Source organism: Haematobia irritans, chromosome 5 (assembly GCF_050003625.1).
Source record: "Haematobia irritans isolate KBUSLIRL chromosome 5, ASM5000362v1, whole genome shotgun sequence".
NCBI lineage: Eukaryota > Metazoa > Arthropoda > Insecta > Diptera > Muscidae > Haematobia > Haematobia irritans.
Genome location: NC_134401.1, coordinates 110,674,997 through 110,702,991, shown reverse-complemented (window position 1 = coordinate 110,702,991; position 27,995 = coordinate 110,674,997). Strand labels below are relative to the sequence as shown.

At 31.4% G+C, this 27,995-nt stretch overlaps 3 protein-coding genes across 9 annotated transcripts in view; 2 read left to right on the top strand and 1 right to left on the bottom strand.

The window, feature by feature from the left end:
- Positions 1-1,512, top strand: part of Khc (kinesin heavy chain) — a 37,373-nt gene extending 35,861 nt beyond the window's left edge. For all 6 annotated transcript variants that reach the window (XM_075309814.1, XM_075309817.1, XM_075309815.1 and 3 more), the window contains exon 5: positions 595-1,512. In XM_075309814.1, coding sequence (XP_075165929.1) covers positions 595-1,035 — 441 coding nt within the window. In that variant the 3' untranslated portion in view covers positions 1,036-1,512. The remainder of the gene's footprint in view (positions 1-594) is intronic.
- Positions 1,513-16,250: 14,738 nt separating this feature from the next.
- Positions 16,251-20,275, bottom strand: csul (protein arginine N-methyltransferase 5). Its single transcript, XM_075309818.1, has 6 exons — positions 19,700-20,275; positions 19,194-19,641; positions 18,966-19,131; positions 17,826-17,988; positions 17,209-17,756; positions 16,251-17,144 (listed from the first exon to the last, which is right to left on the bottom strand). Exons 1-6 carry the CDS (start codon positions 20,094-20,096, stop codon positions 16,989-16,991), a joined length of 1,878 nt encoding a protein of 625 aa, XP_075165933.1. The 5' UTR covers positions 20,097-20,275; the 3' UTR covers positions 16,251-16,988.
- Positions 20,276-21,843: 1,568 nt separating this feature from the next.
- fidipidine (coiled-coil domain-containing protein 93) lies at positions 21,844-27,157 on the top strand. Of its 2 annotated transcripts, XM_075311207.1 has the most exons (10): positions 21,845-22,066; positions 22,174-22,382; positions 22,448-22,577; positions 22,633-22,770; positions 22,844-23,005; positions 23,169-23,213; positions 23,324-23,634; positions 26,031-26,147; positions 26,209-26,411; positions 26,483-27,157. In XM_075311207.1, exons 1-10 carry the CDS (start codon positions 21,980-21,982, stop codon positions 26,857-26,859), a joined length of 1,779 nt encoding a protein of 592 aa, XP_075167322.1. In that variant the 5' UTR covers positions 21,845-21,979; the 3' UTR covers positions 26,860-27,157. The 2 variants fall into 2 exon arrangements, with proteins under 2 accessions (XP_075167323.1, XP_075167322.1); XM_075311208.1 differs by lacking the exon at positions 23,169-23,213 and having other exon boundaries at positions 21,844-22,066.
- Positions 27,158-27,995: the final 838 nt, after the last annotated feature.

The following is a 27,995-nucleotide window of genomic DNA, read 5'->3' as shown; positions in this document are numbered from 1 at the left end:
AATACATTTTTGGAAAAATTTTCTAAAGAAATAAAATTTTGACAAAATTTTCTATAGAAATAAAATTTTGACAAAATTTTCTATAGAAATAAAATTTTGACAAAATTTTCTATAGAAATAACTTTTTGACAAAATATTCTATAGAAATAAAATGTTGACAAAATTTCCTATAGAAATGCAATTTTGACAAAATTTCCTATAGAAATACAATTTTGACAAAATTTCCTATAGAAACAGAATTTTGACAAAATTTTCTATAGAAATAAAATTTTGACAAAATTTTCTATAGAAATAAAATTTTGACAAAATTTTCTATAGAAATAAAATTTTGACAAAATTTTCTATAGAAATAAAATTTTGACAAAATTTTCTATAGAAATAAAATTTTGACCAAATTTTCTATAGAAATAAAATTTTGACAAAATTTTCTATAGAAATAAAATTTTGGCAAAATTTTCTATAGAAATAAAATTTTGTAGTAAAAAAGTGTAACACTAGGGAAACACCTTTTCACAGATATGAAATCGCTACAAACAAAATTTTAACAAACGTCTGTTAATGGATAAACTATATATTCCCTCTTTTTTTATGCAGGCCCGCATCAAGAAGACAGTACTGAACGAAGACAGCGAAGAGGATGGTGGCTCTTTGGCCCAAAAACAAAAAATATCCTTCCTTGAAAACAATCTGGACCAACTTACCAAAGTGCACAAACAATTGGTGCGCGACAATGCCGATTTGCGTTGTGAATTGCCCAAATTGGAGAAACGTTTACGTACGACTATGGAACGTGTCAAAGCATTGGAAACAGCGCTGAAAGAAGCCAAAGAAGGTGCTATGCGTGATCGCAAACGCTATCAATATGAGGTTGATCGTATCAAAGAAGCTGTGCGACAAAAACACTTGGGTCGCCGAGGACCTCAAGCGCAAATTGCTAAACCCATACGTGCTGGTCAGGGTGCAATTGCCATTCGTGGTGGTGGTGCCGGCGCTAATACCACACAAATGCCTCAAGCAAGTGCTGTTAGTTCGTAAAAGGATTAATATGTAATTTTTACAATTAATATTAATATTATATTATAATTACGATTATTATTATATTTTTTTTTTCTTTTTTTAATTTCCTCTTATTAATTTTATTTTTTAACAAAAAATTAATTAAGAAGAGATCGAAACAACCGTAAAAACAAACAACAAAAAATTGAAAAAAGGTCCCCAAAACTAAGAACAATTTTAGAAATGGTATAATCAACTTTCAAATTTGGTAGAAACACCTTAAGGCAAATACAAAACGCATGCACCACATGTCATAGAGCGCTTAGTTATTGGACGCTCTATTTCCTCCCACTCTTTTCAGCAATGGACATTAGAATTTTGCTAAATTTCACTTTTGTAAAATTTTACATAAATTTTTATTGTTCCTTAGCTCAGTTCTTGGTCCCTTTCGTTTAGTCTTGTCCTATACCCACCACCCAATAAATAAATCAACACACATGTGCATTCTTTTTCAAATTTCTCATTTAATTTAGTTAAAGCTGCTCTAAGCAAAGCGAAAAGAAAATACCCAGATAATGATGATGAAAATGTCTTTTTATACAAAATAAAAAATCTAAAAAAAAAAATATATATATTTAAATTATTTATTATGAAAGAAAATTAAAAAAAGGAAACTATAAATTTAAAACAAAAGAAAAATACTTAATATAAAAACAAATAAAAATTATTATTTAATCAAAATAAAATAAAAAAAGAGAAAAACACACATTTTTCAATAGACACAAGAAAAAGGAAACAAAATTATAATTATTATATAATAATATTATACTATGAAAATGTGAAATAATAAGAGAAAAATTAACTTAAATTCAAATTCTTAATTAAGAAAAATCACAACAATAAAATAGAATCTATAACATATAATTTAATAATAAATAAATTTTTAATGTAATTTCATCATTTGAACAATGAATGTTACAAATACCAATTCCAATAGCTCTGTTTTATGTTTTGTTTCATTTTTATTTAATGTGGATTTATTTCGTTTGTTATATTTCAATTCAATATTTTTGAAAATTTAATAGTGAAGTAGCTCTGAACGTTTCCAATGTCTTAGAGCTAATATAGCTAAGAGTTTTATAAATTTGCGTAATATGGGCAATTTTATTGATACCAATTAGTTTTCTACTTGTTATATTCTTTATGTAATATCCACTAACAGGGGGTATAGTTGCATTTAGAAAAAAGTTTAACATTAATGGGATATAGGGTAAATGATGTCCTGAATGTGCTATTACAGAAATAAATCAAAATTTCACGCCCCAATGGAATAAAGCGGCAAAGAGATATGATGTAAGCACTAAATGACACAGGATCAAACAGCAGTATTTTTGCATTCAGACATATAAATCCATGTTACGAATCTGACAATATATTATTATTGGCCAAAAAGGCTTAGAATTTAAATGGATTAAATCCCCTCTTTTTTGGGTCCCTATAAATTGTCATCTCTTGCGGTCGATTTGTCAATGCCTTCTTATTTTTTATCGTGTTGATAAAATAGTTCGTATATAAAATTTAACTAACCCATCCATTAAAGTAGTATTTTTGCCTCTTGTCTTAAATGAACGTGAAACCTAGCCATAACATTCCACCTTAGCACAAGTTGTCTTATTGGTCCCTAGATCAGGCAAAGCTTTTTATATTCGGAAATCATAATTTTATGTATCATTTACGGGCCCCTGAAGTTTCCATTATAGTTCATATTGTATTTGCTATCCAACGCACAAAATCTACCCAAAATTTAATGGATGTTGTTGGTATCCAAATAAAAGGTAATAAAGAGTATTTAGAATTTGACCTCTTCCCATATAAGCGAATTGGATTAGGTAGAACCTTAAATTTTTTTTACTTGTTTAGGCTTTTACCGACAAAACTTTTAATTTATAATTGCTCTTATACATTATTAACCAAATGCGTAAAATTTCATAAATTTAATAAAGTGCAGCCAATTTATTAAATTTTTAGCAGAAAAGTCTGCTGAAAGGGGAAACCAGTCAATGTTTGTTGAAACAGTGACTGCTTTATTTGAAACGGTATACCTATATAAACACACGCGGTACACATGAATGACTATAATTATTCGGCTTAGCCGCAATTCGAAGATCGACTTTTCCAAATTTGAATCTAAGTCGAAATTTTGAAAAGGATGAAAACTCGAAAGATCACATATCATGAGGATAATGTAGCTGAAGCTACAAGGTTAATTAATTCGCAGTACGACCACCGCCCATAGCACCGTAGGAAAGAGACCTACCACGGCAGACTGGGTAGTTTTGGCCTAATTAACATCAGTCAAGTGCAGCCGCCTCATTTCCTATCTATGAGTGATTGATAACAGCGTAGGTTACGTACGTGTGTCTCATCTGCAACCAAGGGCGACAAAGAAAACTCGTCATTTTTTCTCTTTCCCAGATAAATCTAACTAGGGGGCTAATCACGGCATTCGATATCGAATTCATAATCGTATAAAAAAAATTGTCGATACAATTAAAAGTTTGGATCACGGCACTCGATCGAAAGTTAATGCAATTTCTCTAGCATTGCCAACAGCAAAAAAACGAAGCAGAACAAAATGAAATGACAAAATTAAGTTAGCGGCACAAAATAGAATGTAGAAAAACACATGTTTTTGAAGTAAATTGTATTGCATTATATCTTATGGACCCATATCTCTTTTTACATTCCTCCGAATTCCTTCCTAATTGGAGGATGAAATGAATGTAAAATAATTCGGCGACAAATAAGGAATAAAAGTGCACATTGTTATTGGTGTAAGTACATGAGTTTGAAATGGTGTGCACTGTTAGAAAGTCACCTTTTGCAGGCTCAATGGACGATTTCGGCTGACGATTCTATCGCTTTACAATGGTCTGTCGTCTTAAAACTTTTTGTCAGTGGAAGGCCTTCATCATTCACTATTCTTGCAAGGTGGTCCAGAAGCGTTTTGATGTCACGGAATGGTACGGTAATTGGTTGATCACAATCTTTTGGATATCGATCTAGTATGTGCTTCTTTGTCAAGCTAGGATGCTTGCTACCGAACTCGACCATGACCATCTATATGGCGGAAACAATGTAAAAAACAATTGAAAAATGTTGTACGATTGCAATTTACCAATCGAAAAAATTGTCGTTAAAAAAAAAACTAGATATCGACTCCCGTGATCCGAAAAATTGAGATTTCGATCAAAAGTTCTCGATATTGAATGCCGTGATTAGCCCCCAGATCACTACACACATCCCACCTTAGTCGAGGAATTGCTTGATATGAATACAATCTGAAGTACCAAAGCGCATAACATAAAATCGATGAAATCACAAAAAAACTGTTACAACAACATCACTTATCCAAATTAAAAAAAAAAAAACTTAAAACTCAGAATTTTTACTTTTATTCTAATTCCAATTTTTTGGGAGCCACCGTGGTGCAATGGTTAGCATGCCCGCCTTGCATACACAAGGTCGTTGGTTCGATTCCTGCTACGACCGAACACCAAAATGTTTTTCAGCGGTGGATTATCCCACCTCAGTAATGCTGGTGACATTTCTGAAGGTTTCAAAGCTTCTCTAAGTGGTTTCACTGGAATGTGGAACGCCGTTCGGACTCGGCTATAAAAAGGAGGTCCCTTGTCATTGAGCTTAACATGGAATCGGGCAGCACTCAGTGATAAGAGAGTAGTTCACCACTGTGGTATCACAATGGACTGAATAGTCTAAGTGAGCCTGATACATCGGGCTGCCACATAACCTAACCTAACCTACCTAATTCCAATTTACATTTAATCAAAAATATATTTGAAAATTTTGCTCGGAAATAATTACTCAACAAAAAACAATAAAAATAATTTAAATAATATAATAATTTAAAATACCAACAACAAAACTACTAAAATAGCTGTAATTCGTCTGTTGAAAACTGTCGATGTTTGCTATTATGTTATCAGCAGAGATTTTCTATGAGTTTAGGGTAATTGAATTTTTCGTTAAATAAATTTTCCTGTGACAAAATATATTGTTCAAGTCTAATATTCGACATTCAAATTGAGAAGAATAGTCAATTCTGATAAAATATCAAAACGATTTCTAAAAATCTTGCAGCTTTTGAACAACTGTTTTTAAGCAACCCCCATTTTTTGCAGCAAGTGAAAAGGAAATTTTCAACAATTTGCGGTATATTTTTTAATCTCGTTTTTAGACGGCTTTCATGCTATTTTATCGCCCAATACTTATGAAGCATATAGAAAACATATGAAAAATTGAACTGAGTTGCGCCGCTGATTTTTGTCGCCGCCGACCCTTTTTTGGCAGTCGACACCGCCGCCGGATATGTCGGCTCATCTCGACTCAAATTTAGCCGCCAAATAATCAAAAATATTTAATAAAAACACAAAAACGTATTAATAATTAATGTATTTTCTGAACTTTCGATCTACAATTATTCAATATTAGGTTTCTATAACAATTTCGCAAAGATCTTGTTCAAAAGATATGAATGATATGTAAATTTGATTGTAAGATCGGTTGTACAACTAATCTAAAACGATTCCGATAATATCTATTTGATTTTGTAATGGACAAATGTCCGCCGCCGAATACACAAATTTATATCAGCTTAGTTGTCAAGCTGTCGCCGCCGGATGCAAAATTTTAGTAAAATTTAGTAAACTAGCAATTGATAAAATCAATTGCCTACTATTATAAGCTTTTCCAATAAAATTGAGATAATATATATTTTTCAAATTTGATAGGATTTAAGAATCTTTGACGGGTTGGGAATACGAAAAAATTGACAATTTTTGATTCTCAAAACCCAATATTAAGGAAAAGATTTAAATCTTAAAAATTTTACAAATTACTATTCGAATTGCATCAGGAGACTAAAGGTTTTTGCGGACATTTTAAGAATTAGCCCATTCTTGCTATTTCCCTCTATAGTTTATTAAATTAATTTTTATTAGTTTTTATTTTTATGGGAATTAAGTAAATCGTTATATTTTATCAGGAGTAAAATATAAATAGAATTTACTTATAGCATGTACATACATATAGGCTATTCACAAATATACATACACCATCCGTACACTTCAATTGATTGAGTTATTTGTGTGCACCTTATTTCCATTTGTGCCTTTTTACACAAAATAATGAAAAAAGCTATGCCCACCTCGCTTATCACATAAACAAAAATAAGTAAATGAAAACAAAAAAAAAAAAAAAAATAAAAGGTTCTTAAACGGTAGTGAACAAGAGGTTTGTTCTATAATCGAATAGTTAGCTTTATTGTATTTTTTTAATACTTTTTTCAACAAATTTTCAATTATTTTAATTTTTATGTAAATATTATTTATTTTGACAGAGCGGAATATTATTTATTAGTTTCCTCCTTATAGTAACTGCGATACTAACATGTTGATACCTAACCTAACCTAGATTTGTTAAATGCGGTATTAACTTTTAATAAACCTTCTCGTCTAAAACAGCAAAAAGTCTGCTGCATTTACTATTTGCTGAAATACTGGATACTTATAGAAACGAACGTGCGTATTCTTAGTCGACGTTTAAATTAATTTTTTTAACAAGTAAAGTTAAGTATAGTTGCTGTCCCATATTTCAAGTTCATATAGACTATTCAGCCCATTGTGAACTTCTCTCTCTCTCTCTCTCTCTAACAAGTTGGTTATCAAAAATATTCATGTCTGTTCTGGTACATACGTGTATCGTTTTCGTGTGGTATTACACTTAAAAGGTGTTCTGGACTACGCTTTACACCGTCACAGACCTAAAAAATTTATACGAACATTTTTGTATGTGTGGGCAGCTATCGTATGCAAAGTTAGAAAATTTTTAACACAAGTAAATAACATATTTCGAAACTTTAATAAACCACATAGTGGTCAGGGTATAATAACTTTGATCTGCCAAAAAATGTGCCTACCAGAAATATTGATTTTGGACCCCATAAAATATATACCGATTGACTCAGATACACCTCCTGAGTCGATCTAGCTCTTGGTGTCCCTCCGTCTGTCCATGTATGTGTTGTTCGCAGGATTCCGATCGCACCGATTAACCGATTCTGATGAAATTTGGTACAGGGTGCTTTTTGCGTACAAGGACGAAATCTATTGAATTTGGAAGAAATCGGATCAAATTTAGATATAGCTTCCATATATATGTATCGCCCGATTTCGACTAATTGGTTTATGTTGAGCTTTTTTGCTAACCGATTATCGTCAAATTTGGCACAAACTAATCTTTTTCCATCAACCTTCGAGTATGCAAAATTTCATCAAAATCGGTTAAGATTTAAATATAGCTCCCATATATATGTATATTACCGATTTATTACCCGATCTTACTCAAATTTAGCAAAAGGTAACCTTCTGTGGTATCAACCAAGCCTGCCAAATATCATTCAAATCGGTTCAGATTTAGAGATAGCTCCCATATATAGGTATCGCCCGAATTTCACAAATCTGGCCATAAAACCATTATTTATTACCCGATCTTACTCAAATTTAGCAAAAGGTAACCTTCTGTGGTATCAACCAAACCTGCCAAATATTATCAAAATCGGTTCAGATTTAGATATAGCTCCCATATATATGTATCGCCCGATTTTCACAAATCTGGCCATAAAACCATTATTTATTACCCGATCTTACTCAAATTTAGCAAAAGGTAACCTTCTGTGGTATCAACCAAACCTGCCAAATATTATCAAAATCGGTTCAGATTTAGATATGGCTCCCACATATATGTATCGCCGGATTTTCAAAAAATTGCCCTAATAACCATATTTTTTTTTACCAAAATAGCCTTATTTATTACCGATCTTACTAAAATTAGCACAAGATAACCTTCTATTGCATCAATCAAACCTGCTAAATATTATCAAAATCCGTTCAGATTTAGATATAGCTCCCATATATATGCATCGGTCGATTTTCCCAAAGTTTGCCATAATACTCTTATTTATTAACCAGCAATATTAGTGGCATACAAACTCTGTAGGTTCAGAATCAACTATAGCTCCTAATATCAGACATTTCTGTTCAGATTGTGATAAAACTCCCATAACCATGTACCCCTTATGTTCTTCTTATGCGGGTTATCTCCCAATCCTATACCATTCATACCCCACAAACAACCCAGCAAAAACTAGGTAACCACATCTCATTACAATTGACATTACCAGGAGTAAAGCTGTCATTAGACTAGAGGTGTGCACGTGAGTAATATTTTACTCACGCTCACGCACACTCACGACTGAAAAATCATACTCACGCACACTCACGCACGAACTTTTTTGGTAGGACTCACGCTCACGCACACTCACGAAAAGAAAATTTGTACTCACGCACATTCACGCACGAAAACGTCGAAAAATACCGTGACTCACGAAAAATATCGTGACTCACGAAAAATATCGTGATTCACGAAAAATATCGTGACTCACGAATAATTTTATGATTAATTTACCTTACCGAAGTGTCTGAAAACATGAGCATTATTAAAATCGAGAGTGTTATTAAACTCTTAACATCCCAGGTGTCACTAAAATTGTTATTGAATTTAACTCTTAAGCGTTTTATGTTGTTGAGCAGAAATATTTTCGTGAGTGTAATTCGTTACTCACGCACACTCACGAAGATATTATTTTCGTGACTCACGCTCACGCACGACATGTTGGTTTGTTAATCACGCTCACGCACACTCACGCTGTTGTCATGAGCGTGACTCACGACTCACGCACGAATCACGAAAATTTTCGTGAGTCACGACAATTTCGTGTCACGTGCACATCTCTACATTAGACGTTGCATTATATTGCGGCGAGTTATATTGACTAACTTGTAATGACAAAAATAAATACTTCTCGGTAATTTTCGAAATGTTATTCTCCAATTTTTAGGCAGTTGTAGTTAATATAATTATTCACATAATCGAGCACTTACATAAAAAATCAAAAAGAATATGTAATGTAACGGTAATTCTGAAGATTTTTCCGTTAGAATTTTTTATCACAAATATTTCATAATAATTGTGTTTAATGACATTATCATATTATGTTTTAAATAAATTCTTTCTTATACCTCATTGACATTACACTTCCAAAATGCGCTTAAACTAAATTTCAAATGCCATTTGCCTTATAAAAAAGAGACTTAAAATCCACTTTTAGTAGATTTCGAACCTCATGTGAATTGGCTATTGGATATATTATAACATAATTCACGAATCCAACTCCCTTAAACAACCTACATTTATTTCTATTTTAAGTGTGAAATTACTTTGAGTGTAATCTTATTTAGATTATTTATTAGATTTTTTGTTTATTTGTACAATATTCTATTTCTATTCAAGTAGTTCTCCTATTACAGCACCACTCGCCATATTTTGATCCATTGTAATCGGCGACAGAAATCAATATTTTCGAGATTTGGTTGCCTGAGACAATAAGTGGCTATTTTTCAAGCTTTGGTGTATCTATGCGTATGTAAATGTAATCCGAAGCGATGCCAATTAATAAGTGGTTATTAATTTTTAAATAGGCTTACCTACAAGATTACCGGGTAATGACAGTTTTTGCTGGGAATATTTACTAATTCAGTAGGGGTGGTTTAGGGTATGATATGGTGCACAGTGCGGTGAGACTCTGAACAGGCACGACTATATATACACTTCAATGTAAACATTGATTGAACCTAAAATATCAGACTGCCACTATACCTAACCTAATTGCGAAAATGCAAAAGTCAACAAAAACGATTTTCTATTGCCATGACAAGTCGATTAGTGGTCTCTTGTTTTGAGAATTCGCTAAACATCAAACGTCGATTGAAGATTACATTTTACCACTGAGAATTCAATGTGAATTCGTTACCCCCACATATTCCATTTTTGTGTGATTAAGAGTGTAAAAGAAAAATAAATAAAATTTACAGTTCAAAATGTTTCCAATATAAATTTATTCAATTTTGAGTGAATTTGAAAAATTAACAAACACAATTTTGTATAAAAAAATCGTTAGTCTCAACAAAAATAAATGTATTATAATGAAAAAGTAAAAAAAAATTAATATAACTAAAAGTTTATGTAAAGCAAGTAGTAGAAAAGTTTTCAAAAACAATAAAAAAAAAAAATATTAGACTTATAAGCTTAAACCTACTTTGCTTTTCATGTGCATTCTTAAAAAGAATTAAGTTTTTTTTGTTTGGGTTTTTTTTTGATTTGATAATGTCGCGTTGTAAAACAAAATCGCTATGAAATTAATTCATTTAAATGTATTTTTACCATCATAAGCAAAATAAAAATCGCTTTATTTGTGAATAACTAAAATTAATAGTATTGCAAAAAGGATAATATATACATATAAATATATATATAATAATCCATATACATTACTTGACATTACTTGAAAAAAAGTATGAACAAATTTCACTGCTAAGACCTAAAAAAAAACACAATTTCATTATTAGATGTATTTCTGCTACAATTTAACGTTAGGAGAACTTAAAATCAACCACACAATTCGATTGTAATGGAATTCATATAAAGAGTAAACAAACAGTTGCTTCATTTTTAACTAAACTATAATATTTGAAAAAGAAATGTATCACATTTCTTGGATTTATAATTTATGATACAAAAAAACAAAACAATTGAATTGAACAAAAATTACAAGGTCAACACAATATAATTATAAAAGTATAGAAAATTAATTTTGAAAACTATAAATGTAAATTGTTGTTATTTGAAAATCAAGGTAGGTATTACATGGATGTACTACTGTTTCAACAAAAAATAAATAATTAAATTATAAAAAAAGTATTTTTTACTATATTTGAAAATGTCAATTTTATTTAAGAAAATATTTTTTTATTATATTTGGAAATGTCAATATATAACGAACCTAATAGTAATTTTCCATTTCGGCTATTCAGCAAAATTTTACCCTCAAATTGTAAGTTCCAATTGCTTTCTTGTCAAACTCCAAAATCATAAGAACAAATGTAATTTACGCACAAAATAAATGCAAATTACTATTGCGTGATGTCTCACATGGAATCGATTTTCAAAATATTTTTTGATTAAACGACTTTTTGTCTAATTATAATTTTACCTTTTACCATATAATGTTTATTTCATCAAGTCGACTTTTGATTTGTTGCAAAATCCAATTGTGATATTGTCCAAACTCAATTTTTGATAGTGCAAATAATTGCTAATCTATTTTTATGGATAAAATCGAAGGGAATGTGGATCATCTTATGATGACAATTCATCGAAGTAGAAAGATGGCGGCTTTTCAAAAAAGATCGCAATTGATTTATCCAAAATTCGAAAATTACACTTTAGTCAAAGTCGTCAATTGTATTCAGCTTAGAATCCCTGATTAAAAAAGTGGTTGAATTATTTTCGCCTGTTGTAGATATTTAGGGGATTCATGTTATAATCATTAAGAGATAATTAAGTGATAAATGTCTTTTATATGAAATCTCATAGAATTCTCTTGCCACGCATCTTACATTCACAATTTTTTGTCACTTCAAGTTGACACTCATGTTCTCTCACCTATATGAATACATTGAAACAAAACCTTTTCTGGTTTCGGAGATATATAAAATATACATTTATTTTTTTTTTATTAAATTTAGGCCGAACATTACTTTGTATTTTGTGATTTTCGAAGTCATTGCATGTTGTTTTCCCATTTTGCTGACAAAATTTGGAATAACTTTGCCGATTCTACAGTCAAAGAAAATCTGTAATTTGTACATCAAAATCGATTTTTTCGACTATTACTGAACTACAATACAAGTAATATCACCCTTAATTATCCTATACATCAACATAGAGCTCAACATCGCCCTTCGACTTTCAGGAATAAATTAGAAATAAAATACACTTCTAATTGATGCCTATTTACATCAATTAGAATTGCCCGGTTTTATTTATAAATCATGGAAATTGGACCACAATTGAAGATTTGGCAGAACAAAACAATGTTCGCATGTCCGAGATGATTCACGCGTATCATTAAGGCTCTAAAATTCTCCGCATCATTTGGTGGGCAGCTCCTAACCTAAAAACCGTTTAAAAAACTCAAAAATTTATATTTATCGGTTCATCCATTTTCGATGCAATCCCACTGTGCAACGCTTTATGAATCCTAAAACATTAATAACATCATTACCTATAACGGAAATATATACTCACGGATTGAAATCCAATTTCCATTTGAACTCGCGTTTAAAGAGAACTGGGGGCTAATCACGACATTCGATATCGAGAATTTGTGATCGTAATCTTAATTTTTCGGATCAAAGGAGTCGATATCGAGATTTATTGATCGAACATTTTTTCGATTGTTATATTGCAATCGTAAACATTTTTTACTTGCTTTTTGCAACGTTTTCGCCATATAGAAGGAGTAAAAATATGAATTTTAGCTCAATTTGTAATAAACCATGAATATAAGATGGTGGAGGGGTAGGCATTGTAGGGTAATTTAATGGCGTTTTCTTTTTTTGTAAAAAATGCGCACTTTTTTGCATTTTGCCCGGAAAATGTACTTTTTAGGTTCTTTTCTAAAAAACAACTTTCAAAAGTGCGAAAAGGCTTCCAATTCTATCGTGAAAATAGTGCCAGTAGATAGTGCCATAGTAGAGGCAAATTGCGGGCACATTCAGCACTACCGACAAACGAGAGTGCTGCGATTGCCCTGATTGCTCCTTTGAATTCTTTTCTGCCCGCTGAAATGGTAGCATGTTTTAGGTTGCTGGCAACATTTCAAAAATGCGCATTCTGTACAGACAAAATGAAGGCAAAAAACATTTTTCAGAAAAGAAAACACCATAAGTATTGATGATTAGTATTGATAACTTTACAATTACTATTTTTAAGAACAATACGATTTATTGGCCACGAAGAATTAATGTATTGTTAAATAAAATGAAATATTTAGGATTAAAAATAGGTTACAATCGAATGTGAGAGGGCATCCTAGCTTGGCAAAAAAACGGCTTGTGCACAGACAAGAGCTATATTCCAGAAATCGAGAGATTAAATAACCATAAAACTTAACGCTTCTGGACAACCATGTAATAGTCAACACTGAAAGCGGTCACGGTCACATAGGGATAATATTTGACAGAAATCAAAAAACGAATTCGTCTTCAGAGTCAAACCAGCAAATATTGGGTATATCCAAAAAAAATTGTTATTCATAATTCATAAAAATTCATAAAAAGTTTGCTAAACTAGCAGATTTTACCTGTTGAAACAAACATACTTCACTTTGCTGAAGGTTCTGAAAAACGTCAAGGTTGTTCATGGTAAATTGGTACTGGAAGACGTTCGTGTACATTGCTGATTCAATAACAATTGGAAGCATAATGAGATTTACAATTTCTTGGCCTTGGACATTTGCATGAAAGATTAAGATGTCAGGACAAATATTTCAGCTATTTGTCCCCAATTTCTTTGGATATTTCTGCAACTATGTCATGCACAACAATATTGGTCTGCATTAGAGGAGTGCGCATGGGAGAAATTTCGCACATTCACGGAGAAATATATTTACTCACGGATGACATGTGGATAAGAATTAACGCTCACCCACATTCAAGAAATGAAAAATCACACACGAATGTCTTTTAAAGTCTCACGCACGATTCACGGCGGTTTTCGTGATTCACGAATTGTCGTGATTCTCAAAAATGTTCGGGACACGACAATTTTCATGACTAACGAAAATTCTTGCGATTCACGAAATTTCTCGTGAATGATGAAAATTCTCGTGACACGAACATAAATAAGGAACATTTTCATCACTCACAGATTAAAATAGGGTTCACCAGAGAACTATCAAACAATGGACGCTATTTCATTCTTAAGCGTGAGCATGAATTGGTTCGTGAACGAGAATTTTATCGAGAGTGTGAATTAAATCGTGAACGTCAATTTTTTCGTGAGCCTGATTTCGAAGAAATTTTACTCACGCACATTCACGAATAGAATTTCACCACTATAGATCCATTGATATTTCTCGAGATAATTTTCGTGAATTTTATCGGGTGTGTGAATTAAATCGTGAACCTGAATTTTTTGTGAGCGTGATTTCGAAGAAATTTTACTCACGCACATTCACGAACAGAATTTGATATTCACTCACGCACGACATATTTTTGTTAAGTCTCCTTCACGCACATTCACGAGATTTAGTTTAAATTGCATTCACGACTCACGTGATTTAAGATAATTTCGTGTCACGTGCACACCACATAGTCTGCATGACCAAATTAAAAATTTAATTTAAATTTAATTAAAAAAAAAATTTTGACTAAAATGTATTTATGAACTCTGTGTGGGGCCATATATTAAAAAACGTGACTTGTTTACAAATATTTTTAGAGGTTCAATGTGTACCATGCGACTGACAACAATTATTGAATCGAATTGATGTCCTCTTAGACCACTATAGATCCATTCCTCGAGATAATTTTCTTTGAATAAAGCTGAGTACTACGTTCAGTTTTCAAGCTGAAAATAAGCTTGTTTTCACGGTTACTTTTTTTAATTAACTAATTTAGAAATATAAAATTATTTGCAATCAATTCCTTGGATCTTTTCCATCCATTATTTGGCAAGACTCGATCAAAATATAATCGCCTTCATAAATATATTTGTACTTTTAATTTAGTGTTTTGGTGAAAAAAACCGAACATAGTACTCACCTTAAGAAGAAAATTTTAACAAACTACTGACTTTTCAGCAGTATGTGTGTTGTTACAAAACAGCAAATTGTTTGCTGCTTCAGCACAAGAGCATATTTTGTCTGCTGAAAATCAGCAGTTAGTGTTTGCTATTAACAGCAAACGTTATGTAGGACGTTATGTACATGGTATCCCAATATTTCGAAAAAATAGTCTTGTAAGAAAGTTTAACTCTAATATTGGTAAAATATTTGCCATAACCCTTAGTAACATACTTGGGAAATATAGGCTAACGAAAATTGCTAAAATTTTAATAACGCTCAGTATTTCAATCATGATCTCGTTTTTAATTATTGCCTTCTTCTGATCATGAGTATATGTGATAGAGCTCAACCGAAGAATCGGCTTTGGGCCGAATCAAAATCGATAATCGTCCACGAATCGGTCTTCGGCATCAAGAAGCCTTTTAACCAAAGCCAACGCTTTTTGAATAATTTATTTCATATCGAATTGTCCCAGTGTTGAATTTTTCTCCGTCAAAACACCCAATACAAATAAAGCGTAAAAAACAAAAAATATCTAAAAAATCCTTGTTTGTCATTATAATATCAAGCAAAGTTTTTCGTGTGTGAGTACGGATTATCATTTCGTGAGTGTAAGCGAGTCTAACAAAAATGTCGAAGGTGAGTGTGCGTCTAATTACGACGGAATGGAATGTTTAATTTCTAACTATGAACAAATATTGAACTAATACGAAAACAGGGAGCTAATCATGGCATTCTGTATCGAAAAAACTGTGCACAGACAAAATTGCCTTCCAAGAGATTGTGGAAACGAGTAACCGTCAATCTTAACTATTCTATCTACATTGGAAGAAATTGTAGCACTTAAAAATAGCCCATGCACTTCCAAACTTCCAAATTACTCGAAATGGGTTACCCTTATTCCTTATTTGTCTACGAATTCATTTAGGTTAGGTTAGACTATTCATACCACATTGGTGAACTTCTCTCGAATTCATTTTATAATCACTGTTTTTATTAATGTACAACAATTCACTATTTTCCTTTAAATCCTCAAGAATTTTTGATTTCTTTATTTTAATTAGTGACGCCATGTAATACATTTTTTATTTGTTTTGGTTCTATTTCGTTTTTTTTTTGTAATGATACGAAATGGCATCGACAATTTTTTTCGCTACTATAATGAATTCGATATTGAATGCCGTGATTAGTCCCCAGAGTGAATCGATTGGTCAAGTGAGGATATAAATTGTTATATAAGTTTAGTTAATTGGGCCTATTCTAAGCCTCACGGCTGAATGTTTCCCATTTCAAATAAAAATGCTTTATAAAGCTGATCTTATATTAAAATTGTTGATAAAAAACAGTGTTTCAATCTATTGGGGTGAGATATCAAAAAGGCATAGAGAACTGAAAATTCCTTTCGAGAAACTTAGAAGAGACCCAATTATTTTTCGTTATTTTTGTTCTTTTCAAATTGTATTACATATTTATTGTCAATTTTTTTAGTTATATAATTAGTTAACTTTTATAACTATATGTATTAGTTTATAGTATAGAAAACGTAATAATTATGGCACATTTTTATATTTCAACAAAATCTTAATATAAAACATGCCTTCGATCACAATAAAAAAATTAAAAAAAAAAAAGAAACAGAATATTTGAGAATTACGTGCCTTAACGAACTATGTCACTTTTGGTAAATTTTTGGTACATTTTCGCAAAAACTTTTTCGTCATCTTAATGTACCCCAAAAAATATAAAAAAAATATCTGTACAAAATAAAACACTTATGAGATATATAAAAATCTAGTTTTCGGAAACCAAGGCGGGTAGAAATCATCGCAGTTATTCAAATATTATGTGATAATATATCGCTATCTTCAATAATATGTTTATGTAGTTAAAAAGATATTCATTTTAGGATCTATCAAGCACACCTCATATTGTAGACCCTAATCGATGTTTTTCTTGTCTATCAATGAATTTTGCCCAATTTAGTTTACAAATAATTTCAAAGCCTTGCAAGAAAGAGAGAATTATATAACCATTTCCCTTTTATAAGGCTAAAATTTTCATTTCATCTTACTATTGATTGGAGATAGCGATAAAGCCATAATTCTGTTAATTATTATTGTTAAAGGCAATAGCCAAATATATGAATAAAGATCTATACAACAACTTATGTGCAGTAAATGGGACACGAACGTCCACCTAAATTATGAATATGTGTGGTAAGTGGCGAAGCTAAACACCATTCATACCAGATTTTTTGTTTAGAAACACAGCGCCAAAAATGTATCTCTATAGTTTGACCTTTTTTAACATTCATGGGTTCCTGAAAGCAAATGAATTTATTTTTAAATTATTTTTTTTTTTAATTATGGTCTCATTCTGCTTACCGTAAAAGGAAAATACATAGGAAACCAAGATGGCATACCCGGTGTATGGGTCATTGGATTGATGCTCATCAAAATGTCATTGTAAAGCCAACATTCAAAATATCCTGCAATACCCGTTAATACACAATCCAATTGAACTTCAAATTTTAATACTTTATAGCGACTATTGTCTATAAGTTTATCCGGATTTGGATGAACAAACTCGAATAATGGTTTTGGATAATCGATATTGTAGATATTTTTCAAAAGTACCACAAAACCACTTTCGGCATGATTTTGATAGGTTGATTGTTTATCACGACTATATGATTCGAGACGAACCACATTACGTACAGCATTATAAAGTTTGGAAGACATAACAGGATTGATAAATGATACAGATTTATAGGGTATGCTAATACCATCGGCTTTAAGTAATTTTTGTGCACAATCGAGACATTCAGGAGAAAGTTCATTATCACCGAATGAACCCAAAAGTTCGGAAACTAATATATCAGCTCTTTCTGGAGGTGAAAATTCTCGCATATCTTTGGAGAAGATATGGATATCTGTACAACAAAAAAAAAAGCGATTTCATTGAACCAAGAGAAATGAAAAGTAGTTAAATGTGTAGTTACCTTTATTATGCCACAACTTTTTGGCAATTGCTGTTAGAGTTCTTATAGCATTTGGATTTTTTTCTATGATGTAGACACGAACCTTGCGTCCCGTTCTTTCGGCGGCATTTAAAGCAGCTCTAGCTAATGGACCACGACCAGCTCCCAAAACCATGATTATTGTCTGTAAAAATGACAAAAAAATTGAATTATTATAATATCCTAAGCTGAGCTTCTTTTCTCACATAAATGGGTTTCGATGATATTTTCATGGCAGTGATTAATTTATTTGCCTGAATTTTAGAATGTACTGCTTTTATAGACTATAAATTGATACAACCAATACGTTTTATGATGGTCTATATAGAACTCTTGAACATAGAGGGCCATCAAATTTAACTGCAACAGTATTTTTTATATTTTAAGGTCGGTGCTTTGTCCGATTTCGAGTTGAAAATCTCGTTATTTTTGCGATTACTTTAACTAATATAATCAAATTATAAATAAACATATTCCTGTTAAATCTTGATGAAAAATAAAAGTAAAGTTTAGATCGAACCATTTTCGTAAAGTAACCGCGAAAATTTCAACAAGGAAACCGAACATAGTACGCCTGAAATTTATATACATGAATTAATACACTTAAAAAGCTAAGGTATGGGTTCGGAAGGGCATTAAACATTTCTCTTCGTGGACATTTAAGAAATAAAATTTGATGATGGATTTAAATGTGAGGTACACAGAGATTAACCAGACAAGAGAGCTCGCGGTTCTGTTTGGCCGAAGCCTAATGTCGTTTTCTTTTCATGTAGACCTTTTAAGTTATTTTTTAAAAGCAATACAGATTTCGAATCCGGTTGTGAAAATTATGACACCTATAATGACGGATTGAGGTCATTTTCAGCTAAAAAAACCAGTCTTGCATATGTTTTTGATCGTGACTAGAGTTAATGAAAATTGATTAAATGCAATTTTTGTATCCCTATTTTGTATCAAAAATGTATATTGCACAGAAATAATAAAAGCCCTAGAATTTATTACATTTTCTCCATGGAAACTCGAAGAATGATAGACATCGCTTCATTTAGGTGGTAGGGATCTTCCGTAGAACAAATACAAAAAGAAATTGTTCTGCTATAACTTTCCAATTAATTTCCTTACCAATTTCTCTTCAATTTCGTCTTCCTTTACACGATCTTTTAAGGCAGCTTCAATAGCATCTTGATATATTTTATATTTGACGGGATCTTTTTCAAAAATTTCATATGTATAGCAATCTAAATTATCATAAAGTGGCTGTAAAGGTATTTCTAAAACATCTTCGAAGCTAAAACCGAAAATATGTTTAGTTATATGATTATGGGCATATGAAATTCTATCGTAACATACCTTTGTAATGCATGAACATCCTTATGGATCTCCCTGAAATTATTCAAATATTCAGAATATAATTTCAAGCTTGTGTCACCACAATCTGTGGAAACTATAATGTTCGCATGCGATTTCATAAACATCTTTAGTATCTCTTGCCAAATTTTCGGCAAAACAGGATAATTGTGACGATTTCTTATGAACATAGTGGATGGTATTATAATAGCCTCTATAGGTTCTCCCAACCATCGTAGTACTATATCAGTGGATGGTCGATCTCCTTCATTTAGTTCTAGCACCAGTCTTAGCTTTGAATTAAAATCAGCAGCCCACCGAAAACGATTCCACCAATGCCATGAATCATCATTCTCAGATTTCAGTAAAAGTTCTTCTTCAGTCACATCTCTGCGCCACGCAGATTGAGCAACTGATGAACTGTATAATGGAACTTGAACCAACAATATTCCTACGGACAAAAGTTTGGCTTTTTACTTGATATATTTTACAAAATTTTAGCAGCTTACCCTTAATTTTATTGGTTAGAACCCTTGCCAAATTCAAGTTATTTGGTCCTTTTAATCGAATCATTGTATAGCCTCCATATTGTAAATGTTCTGCCCAAGATATATCACGTTTCAATACTTCCTCTGAATTTTTTCTCACCACTGGATCTTGGGAATCACAATCAATGGTTTCCGAAAGTATACTTATTACCCGAGTGTTCCATTGATCTGCGGTAAGCAACAAATCGGCCGAAGTATTTTCGGTTTGTTTCTCTTTTAAAGGTTCATTTTCGAATTCCAGCGGCAATTCTACACAGTTGAGTGGAGCAGCAACCACGGAAAAGTTGTTTTGTTGAGCTTTTTCTATGAACCGTGGTAAATTGGGATTGCCCTCTTGTAACAAGCAGATGTAAGGCATCTTTGTCGTGGTGGACCCGTGAAAAATTGGAATTTAGCTTTTATTTTCCCAGAAAAATGGAAAAAATTCGAAAATCGCACGTGAAGACGCTATGAAATATGAACCGACAACAACACCAATGCCGGCAAAATGTAAACGTCAAAATTGAATCAGTGTTGCCACATAGTGATTTTATCGTACAGGTATTTACATTGAAAGGTCATTCCGATAAGACACAGTTTTGTTATTGTCAAGCTGAAGCACTAGAGGTCTCTGCCAGTGTAATATCCTGAAGTTCAAGACGACGTTAGGACTGTCACCCGGGATAAATCCTGTCCCTAAATTCCGCGATTTTCGGGATCCCCCTCCAGTGCAACAGGAGGGAGTAAATAAACATTTATTGTACATCCCCTTCCAGCATTTGAATGTTTCATTTCATCCTCATCGTTACCACAGACTCGTATGTGACACTGCAACAATCGCCAACTGTTATGGGGAAGCGTATGAAATGTACATGAAAGTATTTTGCCATCGCTATTGTTACAAGAGCCATTTTATTTTTTGTGAAACGCCAAGCGCAACCAGCTTGTTATATTTTATTTAAATAAAAACGAAAATAAAGTTCTGAAAACATAGATATTACGCTTAAAATTGTGAAAGGTATATGGTGAACAATTTTCGACTTTTCAAATAGAATAAAGTGATCGTTTTTCAAATATTTTTCCAGGCACGCTGTCTCCATCGAAAATAAACAAACTGGCTGATAGACGCTGCAATATTTAACTTGCTACTTAAAACTCAACATCATTCTTTTATTAATGCAAAAAATTATGTTAAATGTGATGAGATAAACCGAAAAATGTTATATTTATAAGAAATTATAAATGTTTAATCAAACCAATAAACATCTACACAATCGTGTTTTACTTGACCACAATGATTCTTCTACAATTACCTTAAAATGCACTTTTTCTGATAGTTTGCAGGGGTTCTTATTGGCGTCCTTCGAAATTGATCTAAATAGGCACCTAATAATTGCACTGATGGGAAACTTTTTCGTAGTAACTTGGCGTGGTACAACTTCTCAATAGTGACGGCGCTTTTCCGACGAGTTTTTGATGTCGTATATGATTGTTTTCGACGTAATGGGGATTCTCAGAAGCGGCCCCAAATTCAAAAAATGTTGGCAGGGTATTTGCACATTCAAAATTTCAGCTTCTACAACATTAAAAACAAAAAATAATACCTTTTTTAACTTCCAATTGTAGTTGTGAAACTTGTACATTGTGCTGGTGCTTAGTTTGTTATCAACAACCAGCTGGCAACGTATGCTATGGTTTGCAAAATTTTACTGGGGAAAAAATCTCTAGCAAAAACTTGCAATTTCTCTATCTGATAACTGTCAAATGTAGTCTCTCTCCGGCTCTCTTTTGCTTACCGTTTGGCATAAACGAACGACTTCCCGTAAAAATTTGTGATAATTATTAAAGAGTATCGGGTTCTCGAACGGAGCTATTATCAAAATGGGTCTTGTAACGATAGTGATGCTAAAATACTGTCAGAAATTAATTTCTGTATTCAATTCAATTTTTATTAATCAATTCAGTCCAATTTTGGACTATATATTGATAGAAATACATTCAAGGCATCTCGAATGGCATCCCTATATAAAAGCCAGAGAAAATGTTTGCTGGTTTACTTTCGGTGAGTGTAGGCTCGTAGTCTGGCAACACCACCGGCGAAATTCAAGAAACTGGGATGACAACAAAAAACAGCTGGCTCAAACGAAAATTGAAGGAAAGATGGAATGGAGTAGGAAATAAAAATTAAATAAAATTGAATTGGAGAATAGAATTGAATTTTAGTAATCTGTAGGCCAGAAAAAGCTTGTTTAAGGATAGAATATGGCAAATAAGGAAATATTTTCCAAACACATCAAATCAAATGTCAAATTGGCCACAAGGTATGATGCTGAGGGACGCGAAGTTCAGGTGAGTGTTGAGTGAGTAATCAATTTTTTTTTGGAATGGAACTGTCCAAAAAAATTGGTTATTATGATTATAGTTGTCAACTGTTTAATGTATGGTTTTACTTGCAGGTGGAACGTAGAGAGGATATAGATGCTACGGCTAAAGAAAAAGAGACATTCGACTTGCTAATAAACGCTGGTTATTATAGAGCCTGTATTAAGGGTCTATCGGCTTTTGACAAGGTGGTGGGAGGAATGACGTGGTGTATAGAATGTTGTGACTACGACGTTGATGTAGATCTATTGTTTCATGAGAATCTTAGCATTGGACAGAAAATGTAAGCCAAGCAAATACATGTGCTCTTGGGAAGAGATTATTTAATTATGCGTTCTTTTCACCCAGATCTTTAGTCGAGAAAATTGTGGCGGTTTTGCCACAAATGAAGTGCCCTTTCCGCATCGAACCTCATCAAATACAAGGTCTAGAATTCTTAAGTATACATCCTGTAATACAATGGCTCGTGAAGAAATCCGTAAGAAAGTTACTACTAAATATGGGAGGCTCATTTTAATTGATTCATTTTGTAGGTGGAAAACAGAGCAGAACGCAATATGCGACTGAAGAAATTCGCCATAGGTCAATTCCATAACAATTACCAGTATAAAAGTGATAAGCAAAACCTGGAAAAAATAAGGAAAGCCTCAGTTCATATCAAAAGAATTCAAGTATGAATTTCAAGACGATTCCATAAGAGATCACAAGCGATGGAGGCCTATGATTTATTTTATTTTCTTGCAGGATATCTACAATCCCGTCCGACTGTATCAACGAAAAGACAATACGGAGGAGGATGAGCGAATAAGAGTTCATTTGACCCTTTTAGAATATGGAGGTTTACCATCAGTGCCTAAGCATGAGGGTACAGTTGGAGAAGATCAAACTCAAGTGACCGAGTCGGAAGTAAGCCAAGACTCTCAAAACACAATCTAAATTTCCCTTTAATGTTGTGTAGCTTTAGCTTTATAATTATTTATCCTTTAGCCCCTTCTTGTACATATAAGCTTTGTCTATTTTTATTTTTATAATTTTTGGTAACACAATGATAATTTTTTTTTGCTTGCAGCCTGATATTGAAAAGTTACTTAACAATTTAGTACTCACAAAAGAGGTAAATCGTCATTTGTCCTTTTGTATTGTACCCTTGTCCTTTAGTATATTCGATACCTAAGACTAACGTATTTTTATTTTGTTTGTGTGTTGAATGTCACCCCTTTGTAGGATAAGCTGGCAGGATCACCGCAAAAACTGGACCACGCAACACGTACAGCATTAAGGAAACATTATCAAGAATTTAAACATGAAATGGAAACGGATGCTAAAGAACTAACAGAACAAAATCAAATAAAAGCCTTGGAGGCAACAAAGAAGGCGCTACAAAGTAAATTAGAACGTAACCAGAAGGAAGCCAAAGATGTATTGGAGTTATTGGAAAAGGAAAGCGAACTGTTTGAGAAAGAAAAAGCTCACAAAGACGATATGGAAAGACAATTAGAAGAGTACAAGAAAATTGAAGATGCTGCTGGTGATGTGTATGTATCGATGGATTTATTCTGTCTATTATGGGGAGGGGAATTAATATATCATTTCCTAAGTTCAAAATTACTAAAACACTCAAAAGAAGTTTGGAGAAGTTTTAAGTCCAGACTTCAAAATCACATAATCTATCTTGTGGTGGTCAGATTCCTCAAAATAATCGACTGAGCTAACCAATGTTTGATCTCGAACATTTGTTGTTAGACTTATATTGTTTGTTTTTTTTTTTTTGTGGTTACATTTCGGTTTATTTGCGTTTTACTTAATGATTCATTGGCTATGTAGTGATTGTAATCACGGTTGTCACTAGTGCCAAAAATAATCTACCAAAGTAGATAAGTAAAACAAAAATAGTTTTGACCAATTTTTTTTTTGTTTTATTTTTTTATTTTATTTTTTTATTATGATTTTACGATTTTAGGCGAGTTACTACTTCTAAAAAAGGGAGAACTTATTCACAATGTTTTTTTTTTCCAAAATTGTATTTCTATAGAAAATTTTGTCAAAATTTTATTTCTATAGAAAATTTTGTCAAAATTTTATTTCTATAGAAAATTTTGTCAAAATTTTATTTCTATAGAAAATTTTGTCAAAATTTTTTTTCTATAGAAAATTTTGCCAAAATTTTTTTTCTACAGAAAATTTTGTCAAAATTTTATTTCTATAGAAAATTTTGTCAAAATTTTATTTCTATCGAAAATTTTGTCAAAATTTTATTTCTATAGAAAATTTTGTCAAAATTTTATTTCTATAGAAAATTTGGCAAAATTTTATTTTTATAGAAAATTTTGTCAAAAATTTTATTTCTATAGAAATTTTTGTCAAAATTTTATTTCTATAGAAAATTTTGTCAAAATTTTATTTATATAGAGAATTTTGTCAAAATTTTATTTATGTAGAGAATTTTGTGAAAATTTTATTTCCATAGAAGATTTTGTCAAAATTTTATTTCTATAGAAAATTTGGTCAAAATTTTATTTCTATAGAAAATGTTGTCAAAATTTTATTTCTATAGAAGATTTTGTCAAAATTTTATTTCTATAGAAAATTTTGCCAAAATTTTATTTCTATAGAAAATTTTGTCAAAATTTTATTTCTATAGAAAATTTTGTCAAAAATTTTATTTCTATAGAAAATTTTGTCAAAATTTTATTTCTATAGAAAATTTTGTCAAAATTTTAGTTATATAGAGAATTTTGTCAAAATTTTATTTCCATAGAAGATTTTGTCAAAATTTTATTTCTATAGAAAATTTTGTCAAAATTTTATTTCTATAGAAAATTTTGTCAAAATTTTATTTCTATCGAAAATTTTGTCAAAATTTTATTTCTATAGAAAATTTTGTCAAAATTTTATTTCTATAGAAAATTTTGTCAAAATTTTATTTCTATAGAAAATTTTGTCAAAATTTTATTTCTATAGAAAATTTTGTCAAAATTTTATTTCTATAGAAAATTTTGTCAAAATTTTATTCCTGTAGAAAATTTTGTCAAAATTTTATTTCTATAGAAAATTTTGTCAAAATTTTATTTCTATAGAAAATTTTGTCAAAATTTTATTTCTATAGAAAATTTTGTCAAAATTTTATTTGTATAGAAAATTTTGTCAAAATTGTATTTGTATAGAGAATTTTGTTAAAATTTTATTTGTATAGAGAATTTTGTCAAAACTTTATTTCTATAGAAATTTTGTCAATATTTTATTTCTATAGATATTTTGTGTCAAAAGTTTTTGTCTATAGAAAATTTTGTCAAAATTTTATTTCTATAGAAAATTTTGTCAAAACTTTATTTCTATAGAAAATTGAAGTGACTCTTAGTTAGTTGGAGAGAAATATTTTGTAAAATCTTCCAATTGACGTTTATTTTTAATTTTTCGTTTTTTTCCAAAATTTCTGACTTTTCCAAATTTGGAAGAGTCGAATTTACAGTCGATTTTTGCGCTCTGCGATCATTGAAGACATATGACGGTGCGATTTTCGATGTGTTGGTGCATTTTTAGCTTAAAAAGAACTAACTGCCTGTTCGTGAAATCCACACAAGATGATTTATTCGTGTAAATAAAATGTCGAAAAGTCGACTATAAATTAAAAGAGAAATGTGATTTATTAATCAATTATTTAATTTGAAGATTGATTTTTGATTGTATTCGCTAGAAATGTACTCAGGATTCAAAAAACAAAAAAAGGATATTTAAAAAATGCAAATTTAAAATTTGATTTAACACAAAGTGACGACTGTCACAAAAGTAGTAGTAAAAGTAGTAGTAGGTCAGATGATATTGCAAAATCAGACCACTCTTAGATGTAGGCCCCATATAAACCGATTTGATTTCGTATATACTTGTTTCTCTTGTTCTCTTCAATGTGATGGCATACTTTTCATATTTTCAGGCAACTGATAAACAAAATTCAAACACTTCTTCAACAACACGACGATATGAAAAAGGAAGAATCGGAATTTAAAGAACATTGTCGTAAGGATTTGGCAGCATTGCAAGAGCAAATAGAGTAAGCTATTTTATTTTCCGTATAAATCACAAATTCTACATTACATATTATATTTTGTTAGTGAACTTGAGGCCTTTAATGCCCAAGACCCTAAAGAGAGAGAACAAGCTGTGGCCAAAGAAAAAGAACGAATACAAATTTTAAAATTGCAATTAGCCAAAAGAAATCGTGGTATATTGGCCATACAAAGGCAATTGGATAATACACCCGATCGCACTGAGCTTGCACAATATCAAAGGCGTTTCCATGAGTTGTATGATGAAAGTAAGTCCCAATGACTTTTGCTTTAAAAATGAAAAGTACTATAAATATGTCCAATTCGAATTTCTTTCCAGTGAGTGCCAAACATTTAGAAACTAAACAATATTACACACTTTTTAATACGCTTAACGATCAGAAACGCTATATGGAAAAGGAGCTGTCTTTGCTTAATTCCATATGTGAGGCCTACAACGAGGGCATGATGACTCAACATGGTCGCGAAGAGTTTGTTCAACAATTTGAACAAATTGTCCATGGAGTAAAACAGACCGAACAAAAAGTCAAACAGAAATTAATGGAGGAAAAGAGACGTCGCGATGCTCTAAACGAGGAACTTCAAGGTCTATTAGAACTACAAAGGCAATATGCGGCAGCAGTGAAACAATTAACAATAGAATGTCAGCGCTGTGAAGAGCTGCAACAGCATTTGAAATCAAGTCGCAAAAAGTAATCGAAGTATTAAAGAACCAGTGGATATAACCTCATATAACACCACGTTGTTTACGATAGATTTTTTTCCAAACAAAATATCAATTGAGAAATTCCAAGCAATATATACCTGTCTGTTTTTGTGCATTCGTTTGTTTTTTTCCCTAATCTTCGTTTATATTCTTTATTCCTGTATAGTTGTATATTTTAAAGAAAGAGATTATTAAGACATACACAAAATCGGTTTAGCCTTTAAATTAGCAAATAGTATTTATAACGAAGAATTGATACTATAAATATATACAATATGCTTAAAATTATTTTAATTCGTATTTTTTGTTATCAAGAGTGAGAGGGCTGAGCAGTTTAATATTCACATAATATGTGTGTTATGAACTAAAAAAAAACTTAAATGTAAAGTACCAATTCGATTTAATCAAATAATTATATAGAAAAAACTAATTATTTGGCGAGTATGTTTGTCATGGGTATAACACTGTTAACAGAAGAAATAAAGTAAAACACAAAACTACAAAAAATATCGTCCACGCAAAATTATCGTAATTAACAAAACCAACGTACCGATACAAGCATAAAAAACTAACTGATAGTTTCGATTATAGATCTCAATAAAATAACATGTTGGGTAAGGAGAGGAAGCGGTTATTAACCCTTTCGACCCTAAAGTTGCCTGTGGGCAACTTTTTGTGTTTTGAGACTCACTGTCAGCGTTGTTTTTGTTTTTGTTCATAAAACTGTAACGGTATCGAAAGCTACAAGTGTTTTCTTCAAGTTGAATGAAAAATCAGCTAATTTGGTTGTCAATTAGCAAAAAAAAATTCATTAATACGCACGTACCTCAAGAAAAAAATATTTGCGAATTTAAAAAGAGGTTTTTATAAATGTGACTTTTTTCAAAAATTACAACTAAAATGTTGAAAGTTTTTATTAAATCTATTGTAGTACATGTCAAATAAAATATTTCTGGAAGTCAAATCTTAGAATTGCGAAAAAACAACAGATGAGAAATTTTTAAAATTGAAAAGTTGCCTGTGGGCAACTTTAGGCAATTGTGGTAGTAAAATTACATATTTTTGAACATAAGGCCTGGAGAAAAAAGGTTTGAAAAACAATGATTTTCAAAAAATTTTTAACTTC

Bases quoted from the DNA above. Each gene is read 5' to 3' on its own strand.
- csul (XM_075309818.1), bottom strand. From the start codon at position 20,096: ATGCCTTACATCTGCTTGTTACAAGAGGGCAATCCCAATTTACCACGG. The intron at 19,132-19,193 runs GTATGTTACGAT...TTTCGGTTTTAG, and splicing joins GATGTTCATGCATTACAAAG to CTTCGAAGATGTTTTAGAAA. The intron at 17,757-17,825 runs GTAACTACACAT...TTTGTTGTACAG, and splicing joins AAAGTTGTGGCATAATAAAG to ATATCCATATCTTCTCCAAA.
- fidipidine (XM_075311207.1), top strand. From the start codon at position 21,980: ATGGCAAATAAGGAAATATTTTCCAAACACATCAAATCAAATGTCAAA. The intron at 22,771-22,843 runs GTATGAATTTCA...ATTTTCTTGCAG, and splicing joins TTCATATCAAAAGAATTCAA to GATATCTACAATCCCGTCCG. The intron at 23,635-26,030 runs GTATGTATCGAT...TCATATTTTCAG, and splicing joins GAAGATGCTGCTGGTGATGT to GCAACTGATAAACAAAATTC.